The sequence below is a fragment of the Vipera ursinii genome (genome assembly GCF_947247035.1).
Source record: "Vipera ursinii genome assembly, chromosome: 8".
Taxonomy (NCBI): Eukaryota; Metazoa; Chordata; class Lepidosauria; order Squamata; family Viperidae; genus Vipera; species Vipera ursinii.
In genome coordinates this window covers 8,254,214-8,270,956 of record NC_139519.1, presented here as the reverse complement: position 1 = coordinate 8,270,956, position 16,743 = coordinate 8,254,214, and the positions used below count along the sequence as shown (strand labels likewise).

At 43.5% G+C, this 16,743-nt stretch overlaps 1 protein-coding gene across 1 annotated transcript in view; it reads right to left on the bottom strand.

Moving 5' to 3' along the window:
• Positions 1-420: 420 nt before the first annotated feature.
• Positions 421-16,743, bottom strand: part of BIN3 (bridging integrator 3) — a 111,084-nt gene continuing 94,761 nt past the window's right edge. The window contains exon 9 of the mRNA XM_083368476.1: positions 421-1,964. Within this exon, the coding sequence (XP_083224602.1) occupies positions 1,818-1,964 (147 nt within the window). The 3' untranslated portion in view covers positions 421-1,817. The remainder of the gene's footprint in view (positions 1,965-16,743) is intronic.

The following is a 16,743-nucleotide window of genomic DNA, read 5'->3' as shown; positions in this document are numbered from 1 at the left end:
TCCTTTTTTTTTTTTTTTTGAATCCAGATGCAGCTCTCAGACTTTAATTCCACAGGTGCAGCTGGCAGACTGTTGCTCAAGGGGTTGCTTGGTTTGATTTAGGGAAGCAGCCAAAAAAGCATTAATGATTTGAAAACGTGCTAAGGTACTTTTGCTGGACAAGTATGGGGGAAAAGAAAAACCCAAGACAAGCCTTTGGGGCTGTTTTGTGATAATGTTTATGAGAGTGGTTGAGTTTGACCATAATTAATAAAATGTTGCCAGTACCTCAACTCTTAAAATGTATGCAATGTGGCCTAAACGGAGAATGTCAAGTTATTTCTAGCTGCTTTCAAACAGCTTTGCAAAATTAGGCAACTTCCCATTCATCAGTAATGGGTGCAGCTCTACACGCATACACAGAGGGACAAAGTCAAACAATCCTCCAAGATTATTATTATTATTTTTTGAAAAAATAAAAGTAGAAGTATGGGTTACAGAAGAACCAAAAGAATCATCTACAGTATTCTCATCAATCATAATTAGACAGGCAAGACAACAGTTGGAAGGCACCAATACAAACCAGGAGTTAGTCCAGGAAAATGAAGGAATACCTGCATTCCTGGCTAGCTGCCACCAATAAGAAATACATTTATTACTTTCAATTGCAGCCACTTGTACATGATGACCAAAGGATTTCACCAACAAAATGCTGAGGAAACAGACTGCTTCCCCTATAAATAACATTTCAGCAGTGATGCACTTCCATAGAAACCTGCACAGGGAGAGGTATAATATTTATGTAGATTGTATCAAGGGCAATTATAATCTGTGCCCTTCCCTGGTCTTTGAAAAGCATGATTTATGCTCATAAGAATTATATTGCATTCAGTAGGATTAAGCTGCTATGCCAATCAGTTTTTAAAAGGTGCCACAATTTTTAGACAGCTTTCAGTGCCGCAGAGACGCAAACCAGACGGCTTCGTACAGAACAAAGCTTTGGTGCAATGATGACATTCCTTAAAGTACGTACAAGCAGTCCTCAACTTACAACAGTTAAGTTTACTGACCGTTCAAAGTTACAGCGGCACTGGAAAAGGTGACTTACGACCGCTTTCCACACAACCATTGTAGCATCCCCATGGTCACATGATCAAAATCCAGACGCTTGGCAACTGACTCATATTTATGACAGTTGCAGTGTCCCAGGCCTTTTGCGACCTTCTGACAAGCAAAGTCAATGGGGAAGCCAAATTCACTGAGCAACAGTGCTATTAAGCTTAACAACTGTAGTGACTCCCCTTAACAACTGTGGCAAGAAAGGTCGTAAAATGGGGCAAAATTCACTTCACACGTCTCGCTTAGCAACTGAAATTTTGGGCTCAATTGCGGTCGTAAGTTGAGGACTACCTGTATTCTTTTTTTTAGCCAATTAGGTTATCGGCAATAACATTTTCTTTGTTAACTACACTCACTGGGATACCACTCACAAATTCAGCTGTCAGATGGACCCCGATTTCAGAAAGACTGAATTAAAAAACTGGTTCATTTATCCTTTTAAGGGTAAATTCTTCCGTTGTTTTTTTCTTCCAAACTTCACAAACCTCCCTAACGCAGGACTCAGTGTGAGAATCTTGCCAGGTTGTCATTAATACAGATAAAAGACGTTCAGGGTTTAAAGAGCTGTGGCAAAAAAAAATAATAATACTCCAGCTTAAAACAGGTACCAACAAGGGTTTAGAGGGTTCGAGGCTTCAGAAATCAGAAGTAATATTCAACTTCCAGTCTTCATCCACCTCATCAGCAACTGTCGCCACAAAGGATTTTCAAGGTGGAGGTCAGTCATCGGCCACAATGGAGAGAGCCCTCAACTCATTCAGTTTGGTCTCGCTCTCTTTCTCTCTCTGCTCATCAGTTAAGTCAGGCTCATCAATCTGTTCTGTTAATTCGCCAAATATTTTGTACATTTCAGTGTAATATACAACCTGGAGGAACAGAATAGGAATCCTTTAGAAACACGTTTCTTCATCCCTTAGCCATCCTCCCTGGCCTTGAGACAACACCAAGGCGGGATTTTAATACTTGCGATTGGAATTTTTTTTTTAAAGATTTCAAAATGGATTTGTTACGACATCAGTTGAGGTTTCTATTTGAAATCGCTGGAAGATAAGATGGAAATTCAACCTTTTATAGCTACTGTTATGGGGGGGAAAAACCACTGTTATGGGGGGGGGGAAAACCACTCACAGGACGCACAAACAATGTTTGAAAGTTGTGATCCAGGCCGCAACTCCATGCAAATAAAACTGGCCCGTTTTCCTAGCCAAACCTGCAGTATTGGAAGGAAAGGCAGATTTTTACGTTTTCAAAATCATTGCCAGAAAAGAATTTTAACTAGACAAGTTGTACAGGAAAGCGTTAAATTCCATCACAGTGGGTGTCTAATCTTGCTGCTGCTTGCATTTCGTCCCCACCTCCTTCCCTGAAAAAGGGAGGAAGGCCTCTGCTCGCTCCCAGCCAAATTGACATCTGAAAAGGTCCCTTTGCTTGGCTGTGCTTGGGCAGCAGTAAAAGCCCCTCCATGGAGGGAGGTGACAGCTGAGTCCTGACCTCTGACCTTTTTAGTACATTACTGGGGGAAGAAGGGTGTTTCCCCATATCCCAAGCTACCTTTAAAGCTACGGGCACATGGAAGAGGCACATAACCAAAGAAACAAACTGGGGAGTTTCTCCTAACCCTTGGAAAGATTTCACTGGCAGCCAATGATAGGATTTTCACAAATGCTGGCTAATCCTGTCAACACCCCCACAACATCGCTATTCTTAGCACTGCATTCTACATGGATACCCAAAGGGGCCGGGACCTTCCCCTCAAGGTCACCATCAGCGAGTGAAGAGCAGGGATTTAACGCTGAGGATACTTAGCTTCGTTTGTGTGGAGCTTAACTCACTAGATGACACTGCCTTGCTGTGACTGTCCCTTTTTTATGCATTATCACCATAGCAACCAAAAAACGACAGCATATGCTCAGAATCCCAGCTTTTCCATCGCTGTGATGCTTGCCCCACAGTCATCCAACAGACGGCACGGTGGATGAATATTCCCATCTGTAAAACACCATGCAAGTGTGGACCAGAGAACAATGCAAACAACTTTCTTCCCTGGTTGAAATCCCACTTCAATAACAGCACCTAGCTGGCTCCTCTTTGAGATCAATCCGGATGTCTTTCGTTCTTAGGTTCCAGATCATGATTTGGTACCTTTGCCAAATCTAAGAAAGTTACCATGTGTGGAAAGAGATCTGATTAACTGCCTGGGGAGGAGGAGAAGCACATGAGGGCAGATCTGATGCTAAATTCTAAGCAACCAATTCTGGTTTTGCCGCATGCATAAGCAGTTGCCTTCTTGCCAAACCTCATGACAATCCCAGAGCTTCTAAAGATACTGCTGCTCTACAAAAACTGCACTCTCAAGAAATTATTCATACTCTGGGCAAGGGAGAACTTGGTCTTACAGAAAGAACATCTGTATTTTGCTTTCAAGAATAGAACAGAACAGAATAAGAATTAGAATAGAATGAATCAAATCGAATGGAATAGAGAAGAGAAAATAGAATAGAATTAGAATAGAATAGAATGAATCAAATCGAATGGAATGGAATAGAGAAGAGAGAATTAGAATAGAAGAATTGAATCAAATCGAATTGCAGTTGGAAGGGACTTTGGAGGTCTTCTAGTTCAATCCCCTACTCAAGCAGGAGACCCTATACTATTTTAGACATGGCTGTCTAGTCCAGGGGTAGGCAACCCTGGCTCTTTTATGACTCGTGGACTTGAAGTCTGAAGGCAAGCTGTTCCACTGGTTGATTTTCTTACTGTCAGGAAGTTTCTCCTTAGTTCTACGTTGCTTCTCTTCTTTGTTCAGTTCCCATCCATTGTTTCTTGTCCTGCCTTCAGGTGCTTTGGAGAACAAACTGACCCCCCCTTCTTTACTGCAACCCCTCAAATATCAAATGTCAAAAAGCAGCCCTTATCCTTGCCTATACTGTTCAACAAGGCCGCTATCACACTCCATCCAAATGGCTCTCATTGCTTTGAGAGCAAGTAGTTGGGTACCGATATATAAACCATCTCCATGGAGACCAGCCTCTCCTCAACATCAGTGCACTGGCTTTTTATTTAAGTGGAAGAAGGCAGCTTCTTCTGAGAGTCTCTTTTGAGTTTCAAGAGCCCTACAAGTGCCTTGGTCCTGTCCTTTGGTCAGACTTATTAGAAGGGGGAACGTAGAGCCCTGGATCTCATTCAGACATTGGTTCTGCGAGCCTCAGGTGTTGCTATCTCTTCAAATCAGCAGATGATGAAGCTGGCTGTGTGGTGATTCAGCAAGACTGCTGCCTTATCCTGTGACTAATGAAATTAGATCGACAGCTGCAGAACAGCCAAGATGGGAAGAACTATACCTGTAGGAGAAGATCAGGCAGAGTAGGGTGGTGGAATTAAAATGAGTCATCAGCCTAGAGTCGCTATGTTAGCACAAATGGTCTAGGTCCAGCCCCTTTGGAATTCCTTAGTCCAGGGGTAGGCAACCTTGGCTCTTTTATGACTGGTGGACTTCAACTCCCAGAATTCTGGGAGTTGAAGTCCACCAGTCATAAAAGAGTCAAGGTTGGCTACCCCTGCCCTAGTCCCTTATCTGGTGCCAATTTAGTGGTCAAGTTTAGTTGCCTAGATTCTTGGGTATAAGCTTGAGTAATAAATATTCTGAACTGCAACTTAACATATAGCCTTGATTCTTTGCGTTTGACAATACAACAAAAAGTGAGCAAGTCTCATGCTGAAGTGCTAAGGAACACAAGGAACGCATTGTGACTTTTATTGATCTTGGTGCCATTTTCCTGCATGCTCGTTATTAATCTAAATGATTAGTGGCCAATTTCACTTCATGTCCTGAATATGGCATAAGGAGGTTTGGATGTAAACTATACACCATTTGTGATAATGCAATGTTCTGGCTGCCAATGAAAGGTACCTGATTATTTGTGGCAATAAGCCGTGGTCACGTAGTAAATGTGGCATCAGAGTTTTTCAACCTTGGCAACTTGAAGATGTGTGGACTTCAACTCCCAGGATTCCACAGCCAGCAAGGGGAATCTTAAAAGTTGCCAAGGTTGAGAAACACTGCTCTACATTATGCACACATGCATATAAAGTATGCAAAGCTCTAGCATAATCTGTGAGGTTAATGCACACCAGGTTGACCGTCCTTGAAAGGGAAGGAACAGATTGTCCATTCTGCTTTAAGAAAATTTTGAGGGCGATCACCAAAATGCCAGTGGGCCCTTCTGCTCAGTGTGGAAAAACACAATCTCTTACACCAGATGTACACCTGTTGACAAGAGAGTTCTCCAATGACTATCCACTTTTCCTGCTGGAGAAGATGTCTGTTATAATTTTAGCTTGGTGTTTTGCTGCTATAGAAGCCACAAATAACAGCTCCTTTTATTTCACCCTTTCTGCAATGGGGTGAAAAAGAGGGAGTGTTCACAATCAAAAGTGTTGGCAAACTGCTGGTTTATTTGGTAATCTTATTTAAAGTCTTCGTCTAAAGCAGTGTTTCCCAACCTTAGGAACTTGAAGATGTGTGGACTTCAACTCCCAGAATTCCCCAGCCAGCATAGCTGGCTGGGGAATTCTGGGAGTTGAAGTCCACGCATCTTCAAGTTCCTAAGGTTGGGAAACGCTGGTCTAAAGGGAACAGACAACCACTGGGAAGAAATTCTTCCATTTTTATTTGATTGCAGGTCACGTTGGGCATTTTAAATCTACCAGGCTAATGAGAAAACTGATACTACATAGATATAGATACAGATACAGATACACACACACACACACACACACACAGAGAGAGAGAGAGAGAGAGAGAGAGAGAGAGAGAGAGAGAGAGAGAGAGAGAGAGAGAGAGAGATGATAAGACATGATAAGACAGATTTGAGCAATAACTTAAAAGAACAGAAGTAGTTCACAATTAGGGCAAGTTTGAATAATGCAATATTTGCTTTAGTATGAATGAATGAAAATTCTTTGTAAGCTGCTCAGAGTTACTTTATCGGGGAGATGGGTGGCATCTAAATTTAACAAACAAAGCTTTTGTTTTTATTTTGCTTTCTACAGCTACTCTGTGACTTCATAAACCGCACATTTAAAGGATACTCTTTTTATACTTTATATTTCATTAATATACGTAGAAAAATGTATGTTTAAACATTTCCCTTGCCTATTTCCATCGCACTGCAACCCATCGCTGTATTTTTTTATAGAAATATCACTTTGAATAATGCAAATTTGACTGATGTGACCATTTTGTGGAATTAACTGCACTAATCAAGGCCTCCTTGTACCGTGACTAAGGAGTTTGCATACAGACAACCTGTAGGGTTACAGCTTGAAGAAAATAATTACAGGAATTACGAGCACTAGAGGGGAATCGATTTTAATGGGGCATCGTACAATAGACTGAATCGTTTCAGTTGAACAGTTTGTTCCAGCAAGGCTGCCTCTAGCAACATTCTTAAGCTGCAGAAGGAAAGCAACTGGAGACAGCAAGTGCCCAGTCTTGGTGGAGCAGTGGGCTAATGCCTCCTTAAGTAACACCAGCTGCCTGCAATTAGTGCAGGTTCGAGTCCCACCAGGCTCAAGGTTGACTCAGCCTTCCATCCTTCCGAGGTAGGTAAAATGAGGACCCAGATTGTTGGGGGCAATTAAGCTGACTTTGTAATAATGCCGCTTAGGGGGTGTCTGAAAGCCCTAATAAGCAGGCATATACATAGAATGAAGGCTACTGCTAAGCTTGTAAGCCGCCCTGAGTCTTTGGAGAAGGGCGGGATATAAATGGAATTTAAAAAAATAAATAAATAAAGTCTCCGAACAAGAACGGCCACATGAAAACCCAACAGAGATGGCAAGTGCTCGTATCTCGGATATGAAGAGCGCCTGCTTTGGGGAAGGAGGGCCAAAGCAGGTGCTCTTCATATCCGAGATACGAGCACTTGATCTGCAAAGGGCGAGAAAAAAGTCGGGATTCCTCCCAGAACAGAGCCTTGTCCAAAATCAGGCTGACCCTCCATGCGCACCCTGAATGAAGGGTGGCCCTTCCATGGTGCCCCTCAATGCTTAGATTTGGGATGCTGTTACAAAGGTGCCTCTTCCATTTCTTTTAACAACACGCCTTCCTCTGGAAGGCTTTGAGAAGTTACACGGGTCCCAGGGATAATGCAAAGGGCAACTTTTGAGACACTTCACTGTATTTATTTATTATTTATTTTAATCCCATTTATATCCCGCCCTTCTCCAAAGACTCAGGGCGGCTTACAATTTAAGCACAAACCAATGTGCTTAGCAATAGCCTTCATTCTATGTATATGCCTGCTTATTATTAGGGCTTTTGTCCCCCCCCCCAAGAGACATTATTACAAAGTCAGCTTATTGCCCCCAGCAATCTGGGTCCTCTGTATCCCCCATCTTTTAAATTTTTGCTATAACGGTTTTGCTGATGTTTTCATGTCTGGATGGTTGAATATTAAAGCTTGGTAACAAATAATTAAAATCAGAGAAAACCTATTTGGATATGCCTGACACCGGGAAATAGATTTAAAGGTGGTCTTTCATGCCCCCTTTCTGTAATTTCTTAAAATTAATGTTTGTTCTGTCCCAAAAGAAAATATAAACTTGCTGCAGCATAACAGTTTGAATGCACGTTCAGAGGAGATCCAGAGAAATTCACTTAAATCGAAATATATCTGGCTGCCACGGATTTACCCAGGTCCAACTCTTAAGAACTAACAAAAGTTATGGAATTCTAGAGGGAACCCTGAAGGAAAATTTTTATTAGTACAGAACTAAAATTGTGAAAGAAAACTCAACGCTTCTTTCCTTCGAGAAGCAAACCCGCTCCGTCAAAAAAAAATGTGTCTGAAAAAGCAGTCAAGACAGAAAGACTCCCTAACCCCCACCCAACCTTAAGAGGAGGAGGAGGAGGAGGAGGAGGAGGAGAGGCTGTCAAGAGCTGTAGTAAGAACACAGGAAATCCACGTGGGGGCACCATGTTCCTGTTAGTGGGGCATCTCTGGAAGCAAAGACGGTGCAACACAACTGCTCTGGTTTAACAAGTTCTACAGATAAGACATTATGCCATAATAGGTAGGAAGGAAAACAATTAAGAGGCTGTACTGAAAGTTATCAACTTATCCATTTGCTCTTCTCTCAAAAAAATCAATTCTTCCACTTTTGGCTTAATTCAGTAAACTAAAAAATCTTTTTAGAAACTCCCACCCCACCCCCCAAGTTTTCACACTGCTATATAAGTAGCATAAAGCAAATCTCAACCTGCTTTTTTTTAACTGTGCTAGGATAAATGTCCATTAAGGTTTTTATTTTCTAGTATAAAAGCAAATAAAACACAATTAAAAACAAAGAGCATTCTTCAAACCCGCGGCAGGAGTTCCGTGTAATCCGATTTACCACTGGAACTCCTATTAATAAACTGAAGTGCGTTAAGTGCAAATAATATTAATTTCAATAAGAAAATGATTAATTCTCTGCATGCTGACTCCTCCCTCACTTGTATTAATAAAATGAAAAAATGCACATTACTGCTATTAAATTAGTCTAAGCCATATTTTTTCTGATATCTCATATATTTTGAATAAAGTTTAAACTTAAGGGCTAAGAAAATATGGGAAATTGTGGGCACCCAGATATCAAAGGAAAACAGTGCATGGGCCAGTCATATGTGAAGAATAGTCTCCGAAAATAAACTCTAGTGTTTTGGTTATTTTGCAACAGTATTCAGAGAAAAAAGTACATTTGCACATTTTCCTGATGTCCCCAATTTGCAGGTTTTATTCCAAATTGATTGTTTATAGACTTTTGCAAATGTTACAACCTATTTTTGATTATTTTGATTATTATTACAAACTGTGAGCAAACAAGAGGACATAAGGAAGGAGCAATTATATAAGAACAAAAAATTATTCTTTCTAAATTTCGGAGCTTTTACAGATGCTACCTTCATTTGTTTTCTAAACTGTTAATATATATCTACAGTATATCTATATAAGGGACGCGGTGGCTCAGTGGGTTAGGATGCTGAGCTCGTCGATCAGAAGGTCGGTAGTTTGGCGGGTCGAATCCCGAGTGCCGCGTAACAGAGTGAGCGCCTGTTACTCGTCCCAGCTTCTGCCAGCCTAGCAGTTCGAAAGCACATAAAAATGCAAGTAGAAAAATAGGGACCACTCCGGTGGGAAGGTAACAGCGTTCCGTGCGCCTTTGGCGTCTAGTCATGCCGGCCACATGACCACGGAGACGTCCTCGGACAAGCGCTGGCTCTTCGGCTTTGAAACGGAGATGAGCACCAGCCCCTAGAGTTGGAAACGACTAGCACGCATGTGCGGGGGAACCTTTACCCTTTACCTTTTTATATCTATATATCTATATATATATACACATTTGTAAAGAAAGAACAAAAAGATTCTGCATATAGAATGGACATATCTAGATCCAGCACCAGCTTCCCTTTGCGTTATTTGATTGCTATTGATTCTCCTTCAAAGAAAATACATTTCACCTAAATTTCCATACTTCTTGCTGGGAATTTCAGTGCAACTTTCAGTATCACAGAGAACCCTAGTGATCAACCTTCACAAACCTGTCTCACCCCACACCCCCCAACAACATAGAAACCAAAAAGTCATAAAACAATTCACACCTCCCACTTCTAACCAGACTTCCGTCCCTTCCACAAACATGGCAGGGTGCATTTGGCCACATAATTTAACCTAATATGTAGGTTTGAAAATATATACGCTGCGTACTACTGGGTAAGTCTCCAGCAGATTCTTTCTCTCGAAGGTTCGAAGGACAGAGGGCAAGCTACAAATAGCTAAACAAAAAATAATTAAGACACAAAGCTGGACATCTTAAGACTTATTTCGTCAGAGGCGCTTTGGCCATGTTCTCTGTAGCAGGCAGCTTCTATATTCATCACCTAACGAAACCCTCCTTTTGTTTTGTTCAATCTCATCCCTCCAAGAACTGCTATGTACTTAACATAGAGACGAACCGTGATTAAACTTCACATTTTTATAGAACTTAGCAGAACACCATCACGTGTGAATAAGGCAGGGCATACTCGACAGGCGAGACACGCGAACAATCTTCGTCAACCTGGCACCTTCTAGATCTAGAGCGAGTGGGGTTCAGTTCCCAGAATTCCCAGCAGCACCCCTGATGGTTGGGGAATGCTAGGAGATGAAACCCATGTATCTGGAGAGCCTTGAGATTGTGGAAAGCAGGCGTCTATGAATACCGGTGACAAGAAAAATGATTCCAAGAGTTTTAAGTCTCGATGTGCCCGCTGGGCAGACACAGCATCAGTGTGTGCCTACAGAGACATCTTAAAGAGTTTTGGAAAAAAATAATAATAGATTTTTCTAGAGAATGATAAGGACAAGTACAGAAGGAAGTGTTCTGAACAGGCCCCCTTCAACAAGGAAGCATGAACGTTGCCTCTTTCATCTTAGTGTGGGAACCTCAAAGCCTCTTGCTGAGGAAATATTTGATTCTAAAAATTCGGATGAAAAAACTTACGGTGGGCAGAAGTCTTTCACACTAGAGAACACGTACTCCTTATTTACAGGAGGAAGAGGGATACTACCTCAGCATTAATTAGCCTGTAATCACTCAGCCCTGAATCAAAGTCCAGCAATCTTGCCTCACTCCACGCTGGAGCTAGGAGTACTCCAGAGTCCTAAACAGCTTGTTGCCTCCAGGCTGCTTATAAATCAGAAGTCCCTATCATTCGTTCAGGCCCCTTGGAAAGAAGGCAGAAAACTCTCAGCAGAGAAAACAAATTGGTCATGCCGTTAATTTTTGCAAAAGAATTCTATGGATTTGAATACCTAAAAGGCCCTGACCTCAAACATCACCATCTGACCTCTGAAAGTGGAAGTATCTTGAGCAGGGCCTCCATGGAGGATCTCAGCTATTTTGTGTAAGCTGATGGGAACTAAACCAAGGGAGGAAATCCTTGCTAAGGGTTTAACACTCACTTAAGACTAACGTATGGCTAGTAATAGGGAGCTGTGTCTATCTTGTCCCTTTGGGTCAGTGTTGAACTGCTGAACTAATAATGCAGTTTTCCTAGCAGGATTTCAAAGTGCCTTGCCATTGCCTGCTTCTCAGGGCTGAGAGAGGGGGACTGGCTCAAGGTCACCCAGATGGCTTCATGCCTAAGGCAGAAATAGAATTTAAGGCCTCCCAGTTTCTAGCCTGGTAGATTAAACACTATACCAAACTGGCTGGGTCATTCTGGGAATGACCACCAGTCTTAAAGTTGCCAATGTTGGGGACAAGGCTGTAGTGGACAAGAATATCTTTCTCCTGGCAGAGACATCTAGCCTGGCTTACTCCCTTGCAAGGTATGTAGACCAGAAGCCCCCAACCTTTATGGTTTGGTGGCCTGGCTGGGGGGGGGGAGGAGAGGGGAACCAAGTTGCATGAGCGGGGGGTGGGGAGGCTGCGTGTGCGCGGCCCAGTTCCGAATAGGGCATGGAACGGTAGTAGGCCTCAGCCCAGGGGTTGGGGACCCCTGATGTAGACCGTAGGTCCAGATGGAGCCGAGGTTTATGAACCAAAGATGTAAAGAGATGTCCAATTCCAAATTAAATGACCTCTCCTGTTTTGAAACCATGAAGATTGGTATCTGTAAAGGCAACTCTGCAGGTCTGTGATAGAACACCTGTCTTATGGGCTGAGGCTTTCAGCTTTAACATACTACTATCTTGCTTGCGTGGGGCTAGGGATATTTTCATCTGAAAAAAACAAGGTAAATGTAGCCCATGGAGGATAGCCCTACATGAACTAATGCTCTGATTTACTCTAAGACCACCTTTTATGGTGATACTAACTCATGGAACAGAGTCTATCTTTACTACTAAACAAACCACAGAAATCTTGAGAAATAAAGAAGTTACACTATGTTTTCTTGCTGACTAAACTGCTGTGTAGAGGCCACTAACTACCTAAATTGTTTTCTTACTCCTGGCTGGATTTATGTTTGCTTTTTAGAGTTCTTGCTGATTTTTCCCACAGCTGCCAAGGCCTGAATCTTGAGGAACCCTACGTAATAAATTAAATGTTGTGCAATCATGTTAAACGCAACTGCACTTAGAAAAAAAATAATATGAAGATTACTGATGAAGAAACGTTTTTGGAAGCTTGGTAAGCGACCACAATTCTCTTCTTGCTCACATTTAATTGCAAATAAATGAAAACCAGGAAACTCCTGGGGTGGCCTAGGAGAGGCTCCAACAGGTGGGGGAAACCCTGAGGAACATATAGTTGTAACATATTTTATAAGGGCTTGAAGCCTTTAATGGAGAGGCCAAGAGGGATTTGAGGGTGGGGCTAAAAATCCATCTCCTAGGTCAATTCCAATTTCAAAAAAGGTCTTTCAAACTTAATGTTTGTTATGGTAGTCAGGACTCTGTATTTCACCCATAATGGACTATTTGTCTGCAACTGAGCAACTGCTTAGAGTAATAAGGACCTTCAGAGTGAAGTAGTGTTGGAAGGGAACTCAAAAGTCCACCTAGAACAGGGCTGTCCAACCTCGGCAACTTTAATACCTGTGGACTTCAATTCCCCAGCATGGATGGCTGGGGGATTCTGGGAATTGAAGCCCACAGGTATTAAAGTTGCCAAGGTTGGGCACTCCTGATCTAGAAGAACCCACAGCTAAAACTGAAATATACCATGCAGACAGGTGGTTGCATATTCTATCTCTACTATTTACAATTTAGTTTTCTTTTAGCCAAAGAAAGAAAAGAGGAATCTGGAAGGATATTTCTAGAAAATATCCTTGCTAGTTGGGAGGAAAAAAAGACGTCAGCGGTAAAATATAAACCAGGCACCCCATATTAAATCTCTTCTGGAGTATCTTATCTGTTCGTGGAAATTCTCCTCAATGCTTTTTTTTTTAAAAAACTCAATTTATATCCTGTCTTTCTATCTGTGGAACACTTAAGGCATCTGACAGCGTACAAAAGGAACAATTAAAACGCACTAATCGTGCAATCATTAGAATAATTTAAAAACCTCCCCAAAGAGATGCGTCTTATTGCAAAGGAAACACCTTTGGCCAAAAACCTGCCTCCTTAAAGTCTCTCTCTCTCTCTCTCTCTCTCACACACACACACACACACACACACACACGGTGGCTCCTGAGAGCAGGGCAGGACCTCTTATTAAGAGTTTTCAAAAGGCATCTGGGCTACCTTCTTTTGCTAGAAGATGTTTCACTGCTCATCCCAGAAGCTTCTTCAGTTCTGACTGAATGGTGGAGAACGGAAGGATTCTATTCCTTGCAGTCGCCTTTCCATAAATCCCATAAACGTAAATCCTTCCATTCTCCGCCATTCAGTCAGAACTGAAGAAGCTTCTGGGATGAGCAGTGAAACATTTTCTAGCAAAACAAAGAATCCCAGGTGCCTTTGGAAAGAAAGCACCTTCGGGGACAACCCTGGCCTGGGTGACTGAGAATCTCCACAGACTTTTTTTTCCTAGCAAGCGGTTCTCCCCTAGACGCCCCCGGACTGGCCTTTCACCGAGAGCTCTGATCCAAGAGACAGGCAAGCCTCAGGACCGGGACTAAGGCCCTTAAGGATGTCTCCTCTTTGCATTTTATCCAGGAAGCCAAGGCAGGGCCCTCCCATGGGGGCTGCGGACTAGGCAAACCAATTTCACCTCTCAGAAATACCAAAGAGGAAGACGGCAGATGTAGAGATTCCCGCTCTGTAACATAATCCCGTGCGGAACAAAATCTAAAACTTAATGAGGCTTGAAAAAAGAGACCGGGGGAAAAAAAAAGAATGCGGAGTGGGGGCGGTACTGAGGCCTTTGCCTTTGGACCTGACCTTCTCCTTGCTCTGATCTCAAAGCCTTTGGAAGGAACTGATCCGGTGGCTTCCGGCTGCAGGCGAAGAAAGCCGGATTACACCCACTTCTTTATTTAAGCTAAATTCCCCCCCCTGCCCCCCACCCCAAGGAATTGTGTTCCCGTTTCTAAACGCTGTGTTAAAACTATTTGGGTAGGGTCAGCCTGAGTTTTATGACTCCCGTGACCATAAGCCCCGATTGCTGGCCATGCTGTCTGGAACTTATGGGAATGGCAGTTCGGTAGTTTGGAACACCAGTTGTGCCTCTTCCTGCGAGAGAAAGGCTAAATCTTGGCTCACCTGACTTCCTTTTAAGAATCTGCTTCTTCCTTCAGTTTTGCTACTTGATCCAGAAAAAGAAATGTATCCAAGACACAAACGAGCCTTTGAAGCTGGAGCTTCCGCAAAAGAACCCCACTAAGCTCTAGGTTCAAAGAGCAATCCTCTTCGGCTTGATAACAGAGTTTATGTACCACAGCCTCCTTCGAACTTTTCACACCTTCAGTATGGTAGCACGCCACTGCCCAACTAAGCTTAGACCACGGATGGTGAACCTTTTATTTATTTATTTATTTTATTTATTTATTTAATTTATATACCGCCCTTCTCTCAAGAGACTCAGGGCGGTTAACAGGGCAATACGTAAAAGACAAATACAAAAGTTAAAATTATTAAAACATGATTAAACAATGCCCATAGTACAAATAGTACAAATTTAAAATTAAAGTCATAATAACAAACCCACCCCATCCCATCAGGCCAGGCCCGCTTCCTTAAAGAGATGGGTTTTAAGGTCGCGCCGGAAGGAGCGGAGGTCGGGCGCCATCCGGACCGAGTGCCTCCAAACCGCCCCACCTGCCCGCAGGGCCACCCACCGCCTTCATGGCCTGCCGCAGATTGCTCAGGTGGCCCTGCAGCGCCATGGCGGCCATGCCCTCTGCCTGTGCCCCGCAGCATCATCTGCATGAGACAGGGAGCCAGGGCGGAGTCTTGTCCCCACTGCCCGGCTGCCATGTCCTTGGCTGCGCTGCTCCGCGTGGGCTGTGCCCGGGGGCCACTCTCCTCTGGGGGAGGGCTGCTGGTGAGGAGGGGGCCGTGGGGAGAGGCGGAGCTGGGGCGATGGCACGCGTGCCCAGAGAGAGGGCTCTGAGTGCCGCCTCTGGCACGCGTGCCATAGGTTCGCCACCACTGGCTTAAACCAACCCAGCCCTACAATTTTGCGAGTCCAAATTTCCAGCTATGTGTATCCTTGATCTACATCTCAGCTTTCGTTTTGTCCGAAAAGTCTTGGGCGTACAACGATTCTGACTGTTTGAAGTTATAACAGCACTGGAAAAAAAGTCCCGAGCATTTTTCACACCTACAACTGTGGCAGAAACTCCCGCTGGTCACGTGATCAAAACTCAAGACTCATATTTATGACGACTGCAGAGTCATACATGGGTCACGTGATCTCCTCTTGTGACCTTCTGACAGGGAAAAATCAACGGTGAAGCAAGATTCGCTTAACAACCCTGCTACTAACTTTACAACTGCGGTGATTCACTTAACAACTGTGGCAAGAAAGGTTGTAAAACGGGGCAAAAATTCACTTAGCAACTGTCTCGCTTGGCAAGAGAAATTCTGACCTCAGTGGAGGTCGTAAGTCAAGGACTACCTTACTGCATCTCTTGATAGTAAGGGATCCGTCACCTGCTCGTCTCTCTCAGGCAGATTGATCTGCCCACTTCCAGGCAGTTCTTAACCTCTTTTTACTCAAATACCCTTGACTCTCTTCTAGACCCCCTCCTTCCATTAATTAACTAGACGGCTGCTGGTGCCATTCAGAGATTGGTATAGACCAGGGGTAGGCAACCTTGGCTCTTTTATGACTCGTGGACTTCAACTCCCAGAATTCCTGAGCCAGCCATGCTGAGGGGAAAGGGAGAGGTTTCCAAGCTGAGCCATGCTGGCTCAGGAATTCTGGGAGTTGAAGTCCATGAGTCATAAAAGAGCCGAGGTTGCTCCACAATTGCTCCTCCGTCACCGCTAGGTTTCTAACGCTTGCCAGGGTGTTCTCTGAGTTTGGGAACCCTACCCTTGCTTTGGGTCACATGAATACATGGGCTTCAGGTAGAAGCAGCAGACTGGAGGATTAGTTGCTGGAAACAAGTCCTTGCACCTGACCGCAGGAGGCTGGGACACCAGCCAGACATCTTTGCTCTTATCTTATTGGTTCAAATAAGGTCATTCCTGTTTATTCAGATTTTTCCTAAAAGCGTCGAAATTCTTGTGCGGCTCAGGTTTCTGTTGTTACATTCTGTTTCTGCCTGTACGGTTGAAAGAGCTGGTTTTCCAGTGTCTAGAACAGGAGTGCTCTTTAGAAGGCCAGATCCTGAAGCTAAAACTCAAGTACTTTGGCCACCTAATGAGAAGGAAGGACTCCCTGGAGAAGAGCCTAATGCTGGGGAAGATCGAGGGCAATAGAAGAAGGGGACGACAGAGAATGAGGTGGCTGGATGGAGTCACTGAAGCAGTAGGCGTGAGCTTAAATGGACTCCAGAAGATGGTAGAGGACAGGAAGGCCTGGAGGAATGTTGTCCATAGGGTCGCGATGGGTCGGACACGACTTCGCAGCTAACAACAACAACAGAACAGGAGTGTCCAACCTCGGCGATTTTAAGATCGGTGGACTTCAAATTCCCCAACCAGCAATGCTTTTAGATGTTTGTTTTTTTTTAATATCCCACTTGAATTTGTATCATCGCTGTTATACTATATTCTCTTTCACTCT